Source organism: Canis lupus, chromosome 7 (genome assembly GCF_011100685.1).
Source record: "Canis lupus familiaris isolate Mischka breed German Shepherd chromosome 7, alternate assembly UU_Cfam_GSD_1.0, whole genome shotgun sequence".
Lineage (NCBI taxonomy): Eukaryota > Metazoa > Chordata > Mammalia > Carnivora > Canidae > Canis > Canis lupus.
Genome location: NC_049228.1, coordinates 26283769 through 26299318, shown reverse-complemented (window position 1 = coordinate 26299318; position 15550 = coordinate 26283769). Strand labels below are relative to the sequence as shown.

Sequence of the window (15550 nt, the reverse complement as noted above, 5' to 3'; positions counted from 1 at the left end):
AGCAGCATATTGATGGGGGTCTTGTTTTGTTTTTGTTTTAAGATTTTATTTATTCAGAGAGACACACAGAGAAAAGCAGAGACATGGTCAGAGGGAGAAGCAGGTTCCCCAGGGGGACCCTGATGCAGGACTTGATCCTGGAATCCCAGGATCATGCCCTGACCTGGAGGCAGGCACTCAACCACTGAGCTACCCAGGCATCCTTTGTTTTTTTAATCCATTCAGATAGCCTGTCTTTTGATTGGAGTATTTAGTTTATTTACATTCAGAGAAATTTTTTGAATTTAGTGCCATCGTATTACCTGTAAAGTCACTGTTCCTGTAGATTATCTCTGTCTTTGTTGCTCTTGGTTTCCCTTTCCTGCTTAAAGGGTCCCATTTAATATTTCCTGCAGAGCTGGTTTAGGGTTCATGAACTCTTTTAGTTTTTGCTTGTCTTGGAAACTTCATCTCTCCTTCTATTCTGATTGACAGCCTTATTGGATAAAGTATTCTTGGCTACATATTCTTCCCATTTAGCATGTTGGATATATCATGCCACTCTCTATAAACTGGCAAGTTTCTATGGACAGGTCTTCTCCTAACCTTATGTGTCTACCACTGTAGGTTAAGGACCTTTTGTTCCTAGCTGCTTTCAGAATTCTCTCTTTATCTTTGTGTTTTGCAAGTTTCACTATGTTATATCTTGATGTTAACCTGTTTCTGTTGATTTTGAAGGCAGTTCTCTGTGCCTCTTGGACTTGAATGCCTTTCCCCATATTAGGAAAGTTCTGAGCTATAATTTCTTCAAATAAACCTTCTGCCCCCTTTTCCCCACTTTTCTTCTTCTGGGACTCCTATGATACAGATATTATTGTGCTTTATGGAATCACTGAGTTCCCTAAGTCTCTATTCATGATCTACTAGTTTCCTTTCTTTGTTTTCAGCTTCATTATTTTCCATAATTTTATCTTCTGTATCACCTATTCATTCCTCTGCTTCTTCCATCCTTGTTGTGATTATATCTAGTCAGTTTTGCAGCATCTCAGTTGTAGCATTTTTTTTTTTTTTCAGCCCAACTAATTTTTAGGTCTTTTATCTCTGCAGCAAGTGTTTTTCTGGTGTCTTCTATCCTTTTTTCAAGTCCAGCTACTATTTTTAAAAATTAATTTATTTGAGGGGGGGGGTCACATGGGAGCAGGGGGATGGACAGACAGATAACATTCTCAAGCAGACTGCCCATTTAGCACAGAGCTCAGCATCGGGTTAGATCCTATAACTCTTGAGATCATGACCTGAACTGAAATCAAGAGCCAACCTGCTTAACCAGCTGAGCCATCCAGGTGCCCCAATAAAATGTAATTTTTAAAAATGAGTTTACAATTGCAGCAAATAAATAGCCACCCAGAAATGAATTTAATAAGATATACAATACTTTCCTGAAAATTTTAAAAAATAATAATCTACTGAAAGACATTAAAAGACAAAGAAGGATATGTCCTATATATAGAAAAGAAAACTCAATATCTGAGTCATCTGGAGATTCAGTAAAATTCCAAAGAAAATTTGACATGATATTTGGGGAATTCAACAGAATATATAAGTCTAAGATTAATAAGAAAAAAGCAGAAGCAGAAGAACAGCTAAGATGGTCCTGAAGAATATGATGCAAAAACTTGCCCCACCCGATACTAAGATCCATAAAGCTAAAGAAAATGAGATGTTACTGTAGGTGGTGATAAACTGATCAGTAGAATGAACAGGGAGTACAGAACAAATGCATGCTTAGAGGCAAAGTTTATGATAAAAGTACATTGTAAATCAGGGAGTAGTGTAGAACTGAATAAACAATGTAGCTGAACTTACCTGTCATAATTTTGGATTTTTTGGATGTCAGATCTCTGACATTAAAAAAAAAGATACCTTAAATTTTTAACTTATGCTATCCATGTTTAGGTTTTTGATCCCAGTGGAATTTTTTTATATGATATGTAGGAGGGATTCATTCTTCCCTCTCCATTTTTCTGTTTAGATAATTTTGTTTTAATCAGACTTATTTTAACAGATCAAAGCACACCTAGTTAAAGGTCCAAGCACTCCCCACTGCAAACAAGAAGGAACTCTGTAGAGGACTGACCTGTGGGAAAGAGCAGCCAAAAGAAAGCAGAGTGTGTGTAGCATATACCTGAAACACTTCCTGAAGTGCAATGCTCTGGACAGCGTATGACCCCTTTTTAATATTGCATTACTCTCAGGAACAGGAAACATTACAAGCTTTCATAATATGCAAAAGATAGAAACCAAGACAAAATGACAAGACAGGAATTTTCTGAAAGAAATATCAAGAAGAAATCACGGCCAGGGATTTGTTCAAAACAGATATAAACAATGTATCTGAACAAGAATTGAGAACAACAGTAATGAGAATACTAGCTGGGGAATCCCTGGGTGGCTCAGCGGTTTAGCACCTGCCTTTGGCCCAGGGTGTGATCCTGGAGTCCCAGGATCAAGTCCCACATCCGGCTCCCAGCATGGATCCTGCTTCTCCCTCCTCCTGTGTCTCTGCCTCTCTCTCTCTCTCTCTCTCTCTCTGTCTCTCTCTCTATCATAAATAAATAAATAAATCTTAAAAAAAAAAAAAAAAGAATACTAGTGCTGGGCTTGGGGTGCCTGGGTGGCTCAGTCAGGTCAGTGGCCAGCTCTTGATTTTGGGCTCTGTGCTCACCTGTGAAGTCTACTTGTAAATCACTCTTCTTCCTCTGCCCCTTCCCCAGCTCACACTTGTGTGCGCATGTGCTCCCTCCCTCTCTTTCTTAAATAAATAAATCTTTTTAGAAATTCTTGTATATAGATGTCCAGTTTTTTACATATGGATCTTATATCCAACTATCTTTTTATATTCTCTTTTTCTAATAATGTGTAGATTTTTCTTTGGAGTTTCTGTGTAGAAAATTATAGCGTCCCTGCATATTTTTCTTCTTTAAAAAATTTTTAATCCTTTTCATTGTATTTTACTTTCTTTTTGTCATTACATGCTGGCAAGGTCCCTGGGAAAATTATAAATAGAAACAGTGACAGTAGGCAATGTCATCTTATTCCTTATTTTAAAGGCATTGCTTCTAACCTTGTACCATTAGGTATATTCTAAGTTTGGTACTCAGCTATAAAACCATCTTGGCCTGTGAGAAGATACTGATTTTCTTTTAAGTGTGTAATTTAAAAAAAGCTAAGTAATATGTTCACATGGTTCAAAACCCAAAAAGGTATTTCAGAAGGATAAGGGAGTTAGAGTGAGATTCTTCCAATCTGTCATCCATCTTCTTATTCATTGTTAAATTCTTAGATATCTTTTTAGTTTCTTTGTGCAAATACAAATGTAGATTTTTATTGATCTTTTTTCACACAACTTAGTATATTATACACACTATTTTTCTCCTTGAGTTAAATTTTAACTCAACAGTATCTGGTCATTTTTCTATTTTGTTCATAGAAAACGTTTTCATTCTTTTTGACAGCTACATAAAGTTTGATTATTTGGTTTTACCAATATTTAACTAGTCTTATGATGATGAATATTTGGTGTTCATAATCTGCCATGGCAAACAGTGTTACTATAAATAAGCTAAAGCATGTACCATTTCGTACTGGTGTAAGTAGATTGGGATGTTTTTAAATACATTTAAAAGAAATAGTTATAAGACTATTTAGGTTTACTATTCTTAAGTTACTTTTGGTAAATTACATTTTTCTAGAAATTTGTCTTCATTTTCAAAGTTTTTGTAATAAAGTTTATAGTATTCTCTTATTGTTTCAATGATTGTTTTAATGATTTTTTTTTTAAAAAAAAACTCTACTATGTCTTCCTCCATGTACCAGTTTGACTTTATTGATTACCTCCATCATGTCTTTTGTTTTGTTTTGTTTTATGGATTTCTGCTTGAAATTTTATTATCTTATGTTTTCTTTAAGTTTAGTTCTATTGAACTTAGTTTTTTTTTTTTCCAGATAAACACATTAAGGTTATAAATTTCCTTCCTAATTGTATCAACTAAATTTTGATACATGGGGTTTAGATCTTGTGTTTAGATCTATGATCTCTTAAAATTCCTGAACTATAAATGACTAAAAGAAGCATATTGAGGGATCCCTGGGTGGCGCAGCGGTTTGGTGCCTGCCTTTGGCCCAGGGCGCGATCCTGGAGACCCGGGATCGAATCCCACGTCGGGCTCCCGGTGCATGGAGCCTGCTTCTCCCTCTGCCTGTGTCTCTGCCTCTCTCTCTCTTTCTCTCTCTCTCTCTGTGTGACTATCATAAATAAATAAAAATTAAAAAAAAAAGAAGCATATTGAAATTGGATTTGTCAAGTTTTATATATGTGGTTCTATTAATTTGCATAGAATATTCTCTGCTTCTAAGAAAACATAAAAGATGAGGCAGAAAAATGAGAGAGCATTTTAAAATCAACTAATTGAGGAATAATAACATACCTGCTTATATTTTATATTTATTTATTAGGTGCATACAAGTTTTAGAATTATTAAATCTTCTCGGTGAATTCACCTTTTTCATGTTTTTCTTTATATATTGTTAATTTTTAAAATTTAAATTCAATATATATAGTACATCATTAGTTTCAGGTATAGAGTTCAATAATTCATCAGTTGCATATAATATCTAGTGATCATCACATTGAATTTACTTTTTATATCTGGTAATATGTTTGAAAGCTTATTTTTTCTGATATATAGCTCATGTCTTCATAGAAATTGAGAACATCATATACAAAAAGAAGAGGTGGAGGAGAATTAGCTTTTTATTTTCTTCTTAATGTTCTTTTAGATTTATTTTTTTCGTTATAAATAACAAGCAAAGTCTGAGTTTGGTTTTCTTTAGTTCCCTTTCCCAAGGGTGTTTTGGTGGTTTGGGAAATGTTCAAGCTTTGGAGCCAGATAGATAGAACCGAACAATTAAAGGACCCACACACTTTCTGTCGTGTTCCTTTGCCTCCCCTAAAGATGTTGTCCCTGCCTGCATTGCTGAAATTATTTATTCCTATCACATTCTCATTCCAACCTGTAAGGTAGGAGAAAGCAAATGGAGAAGTAGCAGCTCCCTTTTAAAGACTTGACCTAGGGCAACCCAGCTGGCTCAGTGGTTTAGCGCCACCTTCAGCCCAGGTTGTGAACTTGGAGACCCGGGATTGAGTCCCACGTCTGGCTCCCTGCATGGAGCCTGCTTCTCCCTCTGCCTGTGTCTCTGCCTCTTGTGCTCTGTGTCTCTTGTGAATAAATTAAAAAAATCTTAAAAAAAAAAAAAAAAGACTTGACCTAGAAGTTGGACTTGACATTTCTCCTCACAGCCCCTCTTCACCCTAAACTAAATAACACGACTAAAACTGAGAGACACAATCTTTGATGTGTGGCTATAAGCTCAGCTATATTTTGGCGGGGTCTTTAATTACAAGGCAGAAGAGAAGAATGTGAAGTAACCACTTGGTGATTATTGAATTGTTTTATAAAATGGAGATCATGTTCTTTGCAGTTTGGTTATAAAAAATTAAAGAGTGAATGTAAATCATTTAACATAATATCTGACCCAGAGTAAGCATTCAGCAAATGTTGGTTTGCTTCTCTTCATGAGCTTTTCTCTGAAACCTGATTGTTTTTTGCCATCTGCTAAAACTTGGTTCTTTTGCTCTCATAAATTAAACACAAGATGTTATTTTTAATGCTTTTGATTTATTTCATTGTCAATATATATAATCTCATTTGATATAGTAATTACTTTCTGAAAGTATTGATTAGAGTTTTAGATGTCCTGAGTATTTCTTTTCCCCAAATGCCACGCTGTATTCAGTTTTATTTTAGACACATGACACCATACTTGTAATTCTTCCTAAGAAGCAATATTTTATGGCATTTTTCCATGACTGTAAATACAGGTCTCTGGCATCATTTTTAAAGAATAGTTTTATTGAACATAATTGACATAAAAAATATATATATACACATATAAAATAAACTGCAACATAGCAGCAGAATGTACAATTTGATATATTTTGACATTTATACATCTATGAAAATATCACTACAATAAAGATAATGAAACATATCCACCTTCCCGAAATGTTTTCTCATGCTCCTTTGTAACCAACTCTTGCTCCTACAGCAATTACAGATCTGTCTTCCATCACTATAAATTATTTTACATTTTCTAGATATTTATATAGATGGAGTTTCTAGTAACATTTTTAATGTCTGTTGGTATTTCATTGTTTGAGTAGACCATACTTAAATTCTTAATGCTAAACATGTAGGTTGAATTTTTCCACCTGCTTTTATAAACTCTGCCTTGATATATTACAATGAATATACAAGGGTGAGTCTTTGGAGCTTGTGTCCTTAGGATAAATTTCTAAAAGTTTACTGCTAAATCAAAGACTGTGGTACCCTTTGAGATCACGTATATGCCAAACTGCCCTCTAGACTAGTCAGTTTACACTTTTACTAGCTGCTTTTAGTGAAGTCATTCCTTCTCCAAGAATGTTGTCATTAAAAAAAGAACCTTTTAAAAAATTTTGTAGGACAAAATCAGTATCTTATGTTATTTATAGTTACTTCATCCCCCAACTAATGATATGCTTGGGAAATAACAAGTAACTTAGTGGAAGTCTAGTTTATGTGAACTATTTATGTTTAATATGAACTATTTTTTTGGTTGGTTTATCTCAATAATTGTCTTGTGTTCTTTTTAAAGGTTTGTTATTGAACTTTGTGAGCCAATTCAAGTAAAACAGCTTGATATTGCAAATTATGAATTATTTTCATCAACTCCTAAAGACTTTCTGGTTTCTATCAGTGACAGGTAAATTCTAAAGCTGCTTTCTACAGAGGTTTTGTTGGATTTCCGGAATAAAAATTTTTAAATGCATCACTTTTTAAAACTTTAGTTTTTAATAGATCTGTTTGTAAGAATAGGAATAATACTATAGTATTAGGCACTTGCTAATCAGTTTACTTTCACTAAATCATATAGTGTTTATAATCATTATATGATATTATTCCTTTATAAGGTGAGGAAACAGATAAGGAAAGGTTAAATAGTTTGTCCAGATCACATGAGTTGTGAATTGGAGAATCAGGATTCAAACGTAGATCTGTATGACTTCAGATTCCTTATTTTTAATTATTATGCTCTGTTACTGCCAAACATTTCTTTAAAAAGTTATTAAAAGGGGCACCTGGTTGGCTCAGATGGTTAAGCATCTGCCTTGGCTCAAGTCATGATCTCTGGGTCCTGGGTTTGAGTCCCACATCAGGTGCCCTGCTCAGCAGGGAGTCTATTCTGTCTCTCCTCCTGCCTGTGCTCTGTCTTTCTCTCTCCAAAAAAAAAAAAATTTTAAAAGTTACTTTAAACATTCATGAATATTTCATTTTATATATCATGAGGTATATTTTTGTTAAAATATATTTTAAAAACTTTGTTATGTATGTGTGATTATAAAAGAATAAACATTTTGTAAGGAATTTGGTAAAGAATCACAATCCAATCAAAGATAACTTATTAGCATTTTAATATATTCCTTCCAGTCTTTTCTATGTATTTATATATTTAGTAATTTTTTTTAAAAAATCAGCTTTTACTGCTTATATCCTGATACATGCTTTTGTCTTTTAAACACACCATTTAAAAATTTTTATTTGCTTAACTATAATTAACTTACAATGTTACATTACAGTATTAATTCAGTAATTCTATGGATTAAATATACCATTTTTAATGAATATTTTTTTTATTTTTCTTTCTTTATTTTAAATTTTATTTAAATTCAGTTAATTAACATATAATGTATTATAGGTTTCAGGTAGAAGGTCAGTGATTCATCAGTCTTATATAGTACCCAGTGCTCATTACATCATGTGTTCTCTTTAATGCCCATCGCCGAGGTACCTCATCCCCTATGGGCCCCCTCCCCTCCAGTGACTCAGTTTGTTTCCTATGATTAAGAGTCTCCTATGGCTTGTCTCCCTCTCTGATTTCATCTTGTTTTATCTTTTCCTTTCTTCCTCTATGATACTCTGTTTTGTTTCTTAAATTCCACACATGAAGTCATATGATACTATCTTTCTCTCATTGACTTATTTCACTTGGCATAATATCCTCTAGTTCTAAATAGTTTATATTTTCCCCCACTGGAGGTATTTACTCATTTCATAAATACCTTTTGAGTATCTCTGATATTGCATGTAGGATGCTATTATTTATTTAACCATTCTTCTGTTGTGATTGTTAATGGTTTTCCATGCTCTTTCTTCTTGCACCTCACACTCAACATTTTGCCTATACAGTTATTGAAATTAATTGTCAAGACCTCTTGAATTTCATCCATTTTTCATCTAATAAGCTTGCTTGGCAAGGAATTTTTTGTTTCCCTTTCCACCAGTACTTTTTATATTTTATATTGTCACACACCTGTCAGTACCTGAGGAGTAGTAGTACCTCCTTCTGAAACAATCTCTTGTACTCTCTGTTTTAAAACCTCCAGTTTACTTAGAAATCCAAGAAGCTGTTTTGGTCCTACGTTTGTCTTCTCCTTTCTTGCTTTCTGTTTGATAATGGTGTGAGTTTCTCAAGATATTCTTTCCCTATAAAGAGGAACCTATCAGAGTTTATTTAGTTGGAAAATAAAATGTATTTCTTCAACTCAGTGTTTTACTCCTATTTAAATATGTTAAGTGAGTATGTGCTCTTGGAGGAAAAAAATAAACAGGATGTATTTTGGAGATGTGATGGAACCTCTCAGTATGTGGTTTATGATTTTTTAAAAAGAATGTTTATATTTATTTCCTAGATATCCCACAAATAAGTGGATTAAACTGGGTACTTTTCATGGTAGAGATGAGAGGAATGTCCAGAGTTTCCCTTTAGATGAACAGATGTATGCAAAATATGTGAAGGTAATGTTTATACATTCAGGACTATGTTTTATAATAAAAACATACCTATTATTCGTACTTTTTTATGCCTCACCCCCCCCCCCCTTTTAGAAATCACAAAACTTGAGGATATTAATGCAATATTCTTTTTGATAAAATGATTCTTACTTGCATTTATTATTTTATGAAACAAATATTAACACATTCCCTTTTGTGTAACTGGTAGCTTAGGCCAATTTTTTGATATTTGCAGCTCTGATGAAATTTCAAATTGTATCTTCATATTTTTTGGGTCTTTATGTAAAATGTCATCTTCATAGTATCATGTGTCTCTATTTCAAAGACCAAATCATTGTTAGTCATTGATTTTTTTAATTCAAGTCTGATTTTTTTAATTAGAATCGGATTTTTAGATCATTTTAATATTGATATCCAATTATTTGTCTTACAGCTTTTGCCTTTTCTATTGTGTATTCAAGTGAAATATTCTGTGTCCAAATACCAATTTCAGATAAAGTTTTAAATGCTTATATTCAGTATTCCTGCTACTTCCTCTACCAAAGTTGAATTATCTACTGAAATACACTTACTACTCTTAAATCGGATTTTAAACAAAATACAGGAGTTTCCTACTCTTCTCCTCCCCTCTTTTTTTTTTTTTTTTTTCTCTCTAAAATAATAGCACACCTTGAAGTACCACTGTATTTATAATATGACCCTTTGGAATGATAGCAGCTCTAATTTCTGTCTTTTCTTCTTTAAATGTGAGAACTTACACTGCCTGATCATCCTCTGGGATTATATTGTCTGTGTCTTTTTTAAGCATATATTAAATTGGCTTCTATGAATGGGTAAACTTGTAGTATTCCTAGTCTTAATATAAAAATGCCAAATTATTTTTTTAAAATGCAGTTGATATTCTTAGTGGTTCAACAGTGTTCAGAAAAATGAAGGTATAATTTGTTTCTTTTAAACGGTTGCTTATGACCTTTTTATATAGCAGTGTCTACACTGTGATAAGGAAGAATTTAAAAAATTATGTGGCAGGTGATACAATTGTATTTAATTTTTACAGTTAAGGCAACCCACCTATTAATGAAATAGTTCCAAGAATCATTCTTTGTACCATCTACTCTGTTAATAATGGCAGAACATTTTATTGGTTGTTTTAAAAGTGCCATTCCCTACTTAGTCCTTTATATGGTAGGACATTATAGAGCACCTTGAGGATCATTTTTCTAAAAAATTAGTTTTGATAGCATTAGTTCTAAAAGCAGAAAAACCCCATTTAATTCTAATTCTAATGTTGATAAATATGTAAGTTTGCCTGGGTTTTCCTTATCCCAAAATTAAACCCAGATGTATAGTCTACTTTTTAAAATAGTTTGTTTCTTAAAAGTGGATTGATTATATATCTTTTTGTTCTGTAAGTTATATTTGAAATAACCTAGCATACGAAAAATTCATGCTTTCCTTAAAAAAATTTGTATACAATATACACAAGAATAAATATTATTTTATATAATGCTAATTAATCTTTTTATCACTATGTAAATGCTTGTGCATATCAACATATATATCCATAGATACATAATACATATCTATAATATTTGAATTAATATAAGACACAGATTGTTTCTAGATATTCTTTATTAGTTTTAGAATGCTTTTATTCCTGACAGATAAATAAAATAGCAGCAATGAATTTTAGGTTATTCAACTTAACCTTAAAGTTAATTTATTATTTCATTACAGTTAGATTATATTTTCTAGCCATGATGGTAAAAATTTTAATTATTGGCTTGATTCTGCAAAGAAATAAGAGTACTACAATGTTATCCATCACACAGTATATGGCTTTCTAAACTTTAATTATACAATATAATTTACAAATATTAAATGTTGCTTATGGCATGTTATCCAGACTTTGGAACTGATTTCTTTTTCTTTTCCTTTCTCTTGCTTCAGATGTTCATCAAGTACATAAAGGTTAGCAACCTTCTCTTTTGCAATATTGAATACAGGGCATGGCATATTACTGCATGGCAAAAAAGCAAAACTTATAATTATTGACTTTCGGGGAAATGAAGACTTTATTTTTAGAAATTTGATGAAAGAAACTGAATATATTGTTAGATAATCTCACGTGCACTGTGCTTTATTCTTTAGGTAGAGTTGGTATCACATTTTGGATCAGAGCACTTTTGTCCATTAAGCCTTATAAGGTAATACAGAACAACATTTATCGAGTGACTTATTAAAAAAAAAAAGATACACAAAAGTCCCAGTATATTTAAAGTGAGGAAATGATTTTCTGTTATGTGAAGTTAATACTATAGAAATAGAAGCTGTTAAAACCTTGTTCTTGAATCCATTTTAGAAAAATGTAAGAATTTGCTTTAAGAAAAAAATAACCATTATATGTATCTGGTTTAGTTTGCTTGCTGTTTTGCTATGATAATAATATATGGAAAATTCTTAGACAAATATTAAAACTGGCCATCACATTTTTAAATGCCTTAAATAGATTAAAATTTTAATGGAAACAGTGGGCGGGTGACTACAGTGTAAGAAACAGTCATTGTTTTGGAGTCCAGAAGCTAATGGCTCTCAAAAAAATAACCAAAGTTAATGTATTTTGTCATTTATTATGAAGAGATGAGTCTTAACAACTCTGTTTTGTTTTAAAGTCTTTAATGAAATTGTTGTTAATAGGGTATTTGGCACTAGCATGGTTGAAGAATATGAAGAAATTGCTGATTCCCAGTATCAGTCAGAACGTCAAGAATTATTTGATGAGGACTATGGTAAGTGACTTTAAGAGAAATGACTATTATATGTATTTTTTTGTTTTTTAAAGTCTAATATTAGTCTGTAGGGGTAGGAGAAGGTTTTATGTCACCCTCAATTACTACTCTATCAATTCTCGTTTTAAGAGATTTTAAATCATAGCCTGAAAAATTGAATTTTTCCCTTCCTTAATTTTCCTATAAGTGAAATGAAAACATTTACTAGGGGTTGGTAAAGTACATGGAAAGCTTAATAAAGTCTTAATAAATGTGATTACAATTTTGGTAAGCAGTGGAATTATTTTCCTTGGTTTACAACATCTGTTTGACAAATGGTTTCTGAATCTTATTTTCAATTTGTGAACATATTTTAGATGTATAGTGAATATTTATTATAAAATATGCTTTAAATGGCTGACTTTGACAGGACATAATTTGAGCTTTTAAACATATTATTGGAGATAGTTCTTAGTGTAATTACCTTCATTTTCTCTTTAAATAGATTATCCACTGGATTATAATACTGGAGAGGATAAATCCTCAAAAAATCTTCTTGGTTCTGCTACAAGTGAGTATTTGGGGATTTTCCTGGACACGATTAAAGTATTTCTCAACTTTTTTTTCCCTGACATATGTGGATATTTTGTTGTGGTATATAGTTTTGGAAGCTCCTACTCCCAGTATTGAACTTAAGTTGAAATCAAAGATAGTGGCTTTGAAATGTATTTCCATAGGAATAAGACTAGAAAGATTAGATGAAAAGAAGAGAGGAAAAAGTGCAAGCACAAGTTTGTTCTTCTACCCTAAGTGCTTATATTTTTAAGCAAATTCCTTGGAAGAATGGGTTATGAATTTACTTGGGAAAAGAATTATCAAAGAGGCTCTAAACCATATCAATAGAAGTATCTGGGTAGTCCTACTGGATGGGAAAGGAATTCGAATGGTAGTTCAGAGGTAGTATGCATCAGTGAAATCCCAGCAAACAATGATTTGTTAATCTATGAATGTAGTTAGTTTCTTATTTAATTACAGACTATAAAGGCTGTTATCCATAATAATAATGATTCTCAAGCAATAACAGTAATAGTAATAGTAATATGTTCTTTGTAAACTAAAGAAATAATGACTAAGATACTAGTAGTTTATTTTTTCATGCCAGCCTGTTATCTAAACCTAGTGGTAGGCTGGCTTAAGGAGACTCTTGGAAAGACCAACTGACACTTTATTTTACTGTTATAATTCAGGTAGGTATATTTTAATGGTTGTTATTTTTGGTTATTACTAAAGAATATAAAATCGTGAAAGGAGTTTTATTTTTAATTGGAGATTAACAGGTGAATATAATAAAAGTAAAGCTTAGTAAAATCAATGGCTAATTTCTTGTGATTTTCCTTTGTTGCTTCTCGTGAGTTGAGTTGCTTGAATCTCAATCTCCTGGTATAAATTGTCTTTATACCTTTTTAGGATACTCAGCCAGTAGTATATCTACTTAGGTAGTATTTAGTATAGTATAGGTGCAATATATGGAGCTGGGAGTTTCTGGTTTTTTTTCATCTTTTCTTTTTTCTGTTCCCTTTTTCCCCTTCTGCTCTCCATAGAAAAATGTAGCCTTCGGTGGACTTTTTAAAGCATAGGAAGAAGAATGATAAAAATTCCTGTATAAGAGGAACCCTTTTATGTAATATTTAACTTTGTTGGATAGTAGCTCAATATACTTTGTTTCACTCTATTGCTGGTCAACTGACTTTCTATTTATTAGTGACTACTTTTAAGTAGCATTCTTAGCTATCTAGTTCATGATAGTATTATTGATGATAGTATTAATTAGTTTTACTTTAGTAATTAATATTGATAGTATTAAAAATAAGTGGTTCATTCACTGCTATGGGATAGAATCTTTTAGGAGTGAAAACCTGATTCTGTTTTATCTCTCTGGATGTTAATATTATTGTTCATGTCCTTAAATCTGTATTAAAAATTCTGTGGTACATAGTAATCATCATAGCTCAATGATGTTGTATTAGCTGTCTGGAAGCATTCTTATTTTATGGAATCAAAACATAGCCCCAAACTGAAAGATCTCTAGCTTCTGATAGTTACTTGGAGAGGAAGGGGAACCTTAGGGAAGTAATAGCTTACCGTAGTTTTAGATAAAGGAAAATCCTGTTGATATTCTTGATTTCCTTTTCTATATTCTTAAGGGATTAACTCCTAAACAAAACCCAGTTTATATCTCAATGGAGGACATTTCTCTATTTGTAATCATTTCTCTGACCAAGGTATTATTTGATTTAATGAGATAAAGAGTCTTCTTTATATCCAACTTTTGGGATCCTTTTCCTCAAAAATGTGTTTCTTGGTAACATTTTTTCTTTTTGAGGATCTCTGAAAAGGTAGTCTATTTACCTTTCATTGTTCTAATACTGAAAGAATTTGTTTAGTGAGTGGAAGGGAGGGTGGCAGGGTGTCAGCAAAGCCTAAACATAGAAAATTGGGTTTAAAAAGACCCCCATCTCTTGAAGTTTCAGAAAAAAGGCAATCGTAGCTGGTAGTGATAAGACTTTGGTGTCATAAAGGCTATAGACATGACCTAGCACAGCTATCTTCTACACTTATTCTTCTAGTTTTCTGTGAAGAGTGGGACTATTTCTGAGCCTGGCTTTGCTATCACCTGGTGGTATAACATTTAAGGAGTAAATAACAGAGTAGAATCAGGCCAAAGAGGGTAATCTCTGGCATTGAAATAACTGAATTTGACTAGCATCATCATACTATGAATTAGCTTGAAATTGGCCAATTTTGAAACTGATTAACTTTTAAAATTTACATAGTGGCTCCAAAACAGAATTCTGTGGCTTTAACCTTTTTTTTTTTTTTTTTAAAGCAGGGGCAGAGGGAGAGGGAGAATCTTAAGCAGACTCCATGACCAGCACAGAGCCCAACAAGGGTCTGGATCTCACAACGCTGAGATCATGACCTGAGCCAGAATCAGGGGTTGGACACTTAACTGACTGAGCCACCCAGGCACTCCTCCCCCCCTTTTTCCTGTGGCTTTAATCTTAATGGAAACTCCTTTTTTTCCTATTGGTATTGAGCAGTTAGTAGTTACAGGAAATAAATGTCACCAGAGTACATTGCTTCTATTGGCACTTGGTTTTCAGAGACATACATACTATATATTTGGACATTCTTGACATTATCTAATTTTCTTAACTACCATACTAAAAAGGGAGAAACTATTATGTTAGAAAAAGCAGCATTCTTGACTTTGTGTATATGCTAGTTATGGCAGCTCTTCTGCTTGATTCTTTTATTTACATTCTTTAACCAAAACATTTAACTATTGTACATCAACAAAATTTCTTCATATCACTCTGCTTTCCTTGTGCTTTGTCATGTGGATTTTCCAAACCACTTTCTACTTTGATATTCTTGCAGGTCTGCCTTTACTCCTAAATATGGTCTGCATTTTTTTTAGACTCACTTAAAGGCCAGGTTTCTGTGTATATGTTTAAGACAAAATAGTTTTTGTGTTCTTTTATATCAAAGTACTTTTTAATGAATGTATGTATTTTAAAGACCTAGAAGGAGAAATGAGAATGAAGGTGGGCATGCAGCAGAGGGATCTAAATGCACATGGGAGGAAATAATTATTTTGTTGCTTTGTCCTGTTATGTTGTAGCATAAGTAGTTTGTTTTCCTTATCAAAGCTTCATAGTGTACTGGAGACTGAGTATAACATGTTGATGGTCCTTGGGGAGAATTCATTCCTAAAAGAATGAGATTGGATGAATAGTGCCCTGCTTTAAGATAAAGGAGTTGGCTAATCTGGGAGAAATTAAGGAC

General features: G+C 32.7%; 1 protein-coding gene across 5 annotated transcripts in view; it reads left to right on the top strand.

Moving 5' to 3' along the window:
* Positions 1-15550, top strand: part of SUCO (SUN domain containing ossification factor) — an 89117-nt gene that overhangs the window by 47605 nt on the left and 25962 nt on the right. For 4 of the 5 annotated variants that reach the window (XR_005362073.1, XR_005362072.1, XM_038542506.1 and 1 more), the window contains exons 10-15: positions 6736-6843; positions 8831-8936; positions 10884-10904; positions 11085-11140; positions 11631-11722; positions 12207-12272. Coding sequence is in view for 3 of the 5 variants with exons in the window: in XM_038542506.1 (XP_038398434.1) it covers positions 6736-6843; positions 8831-8936; positions 10884-10904; positions 11085-11140; positions 11631-11722; positions 12207-12272 (449 nt within the window). In the remaining 2 variants the exon portion in view is untranslated. Of the gene's footprint in view, positions 1-6734; positions 6844-8830; positions 8937-10883; positions 10905-11084; positions 11141-11630; positions 11723-12206; positions 12273-15550 lie in introns of those variants that run through there. The other variant, XM_038542507.1, reaches the window with a different exon arrangement.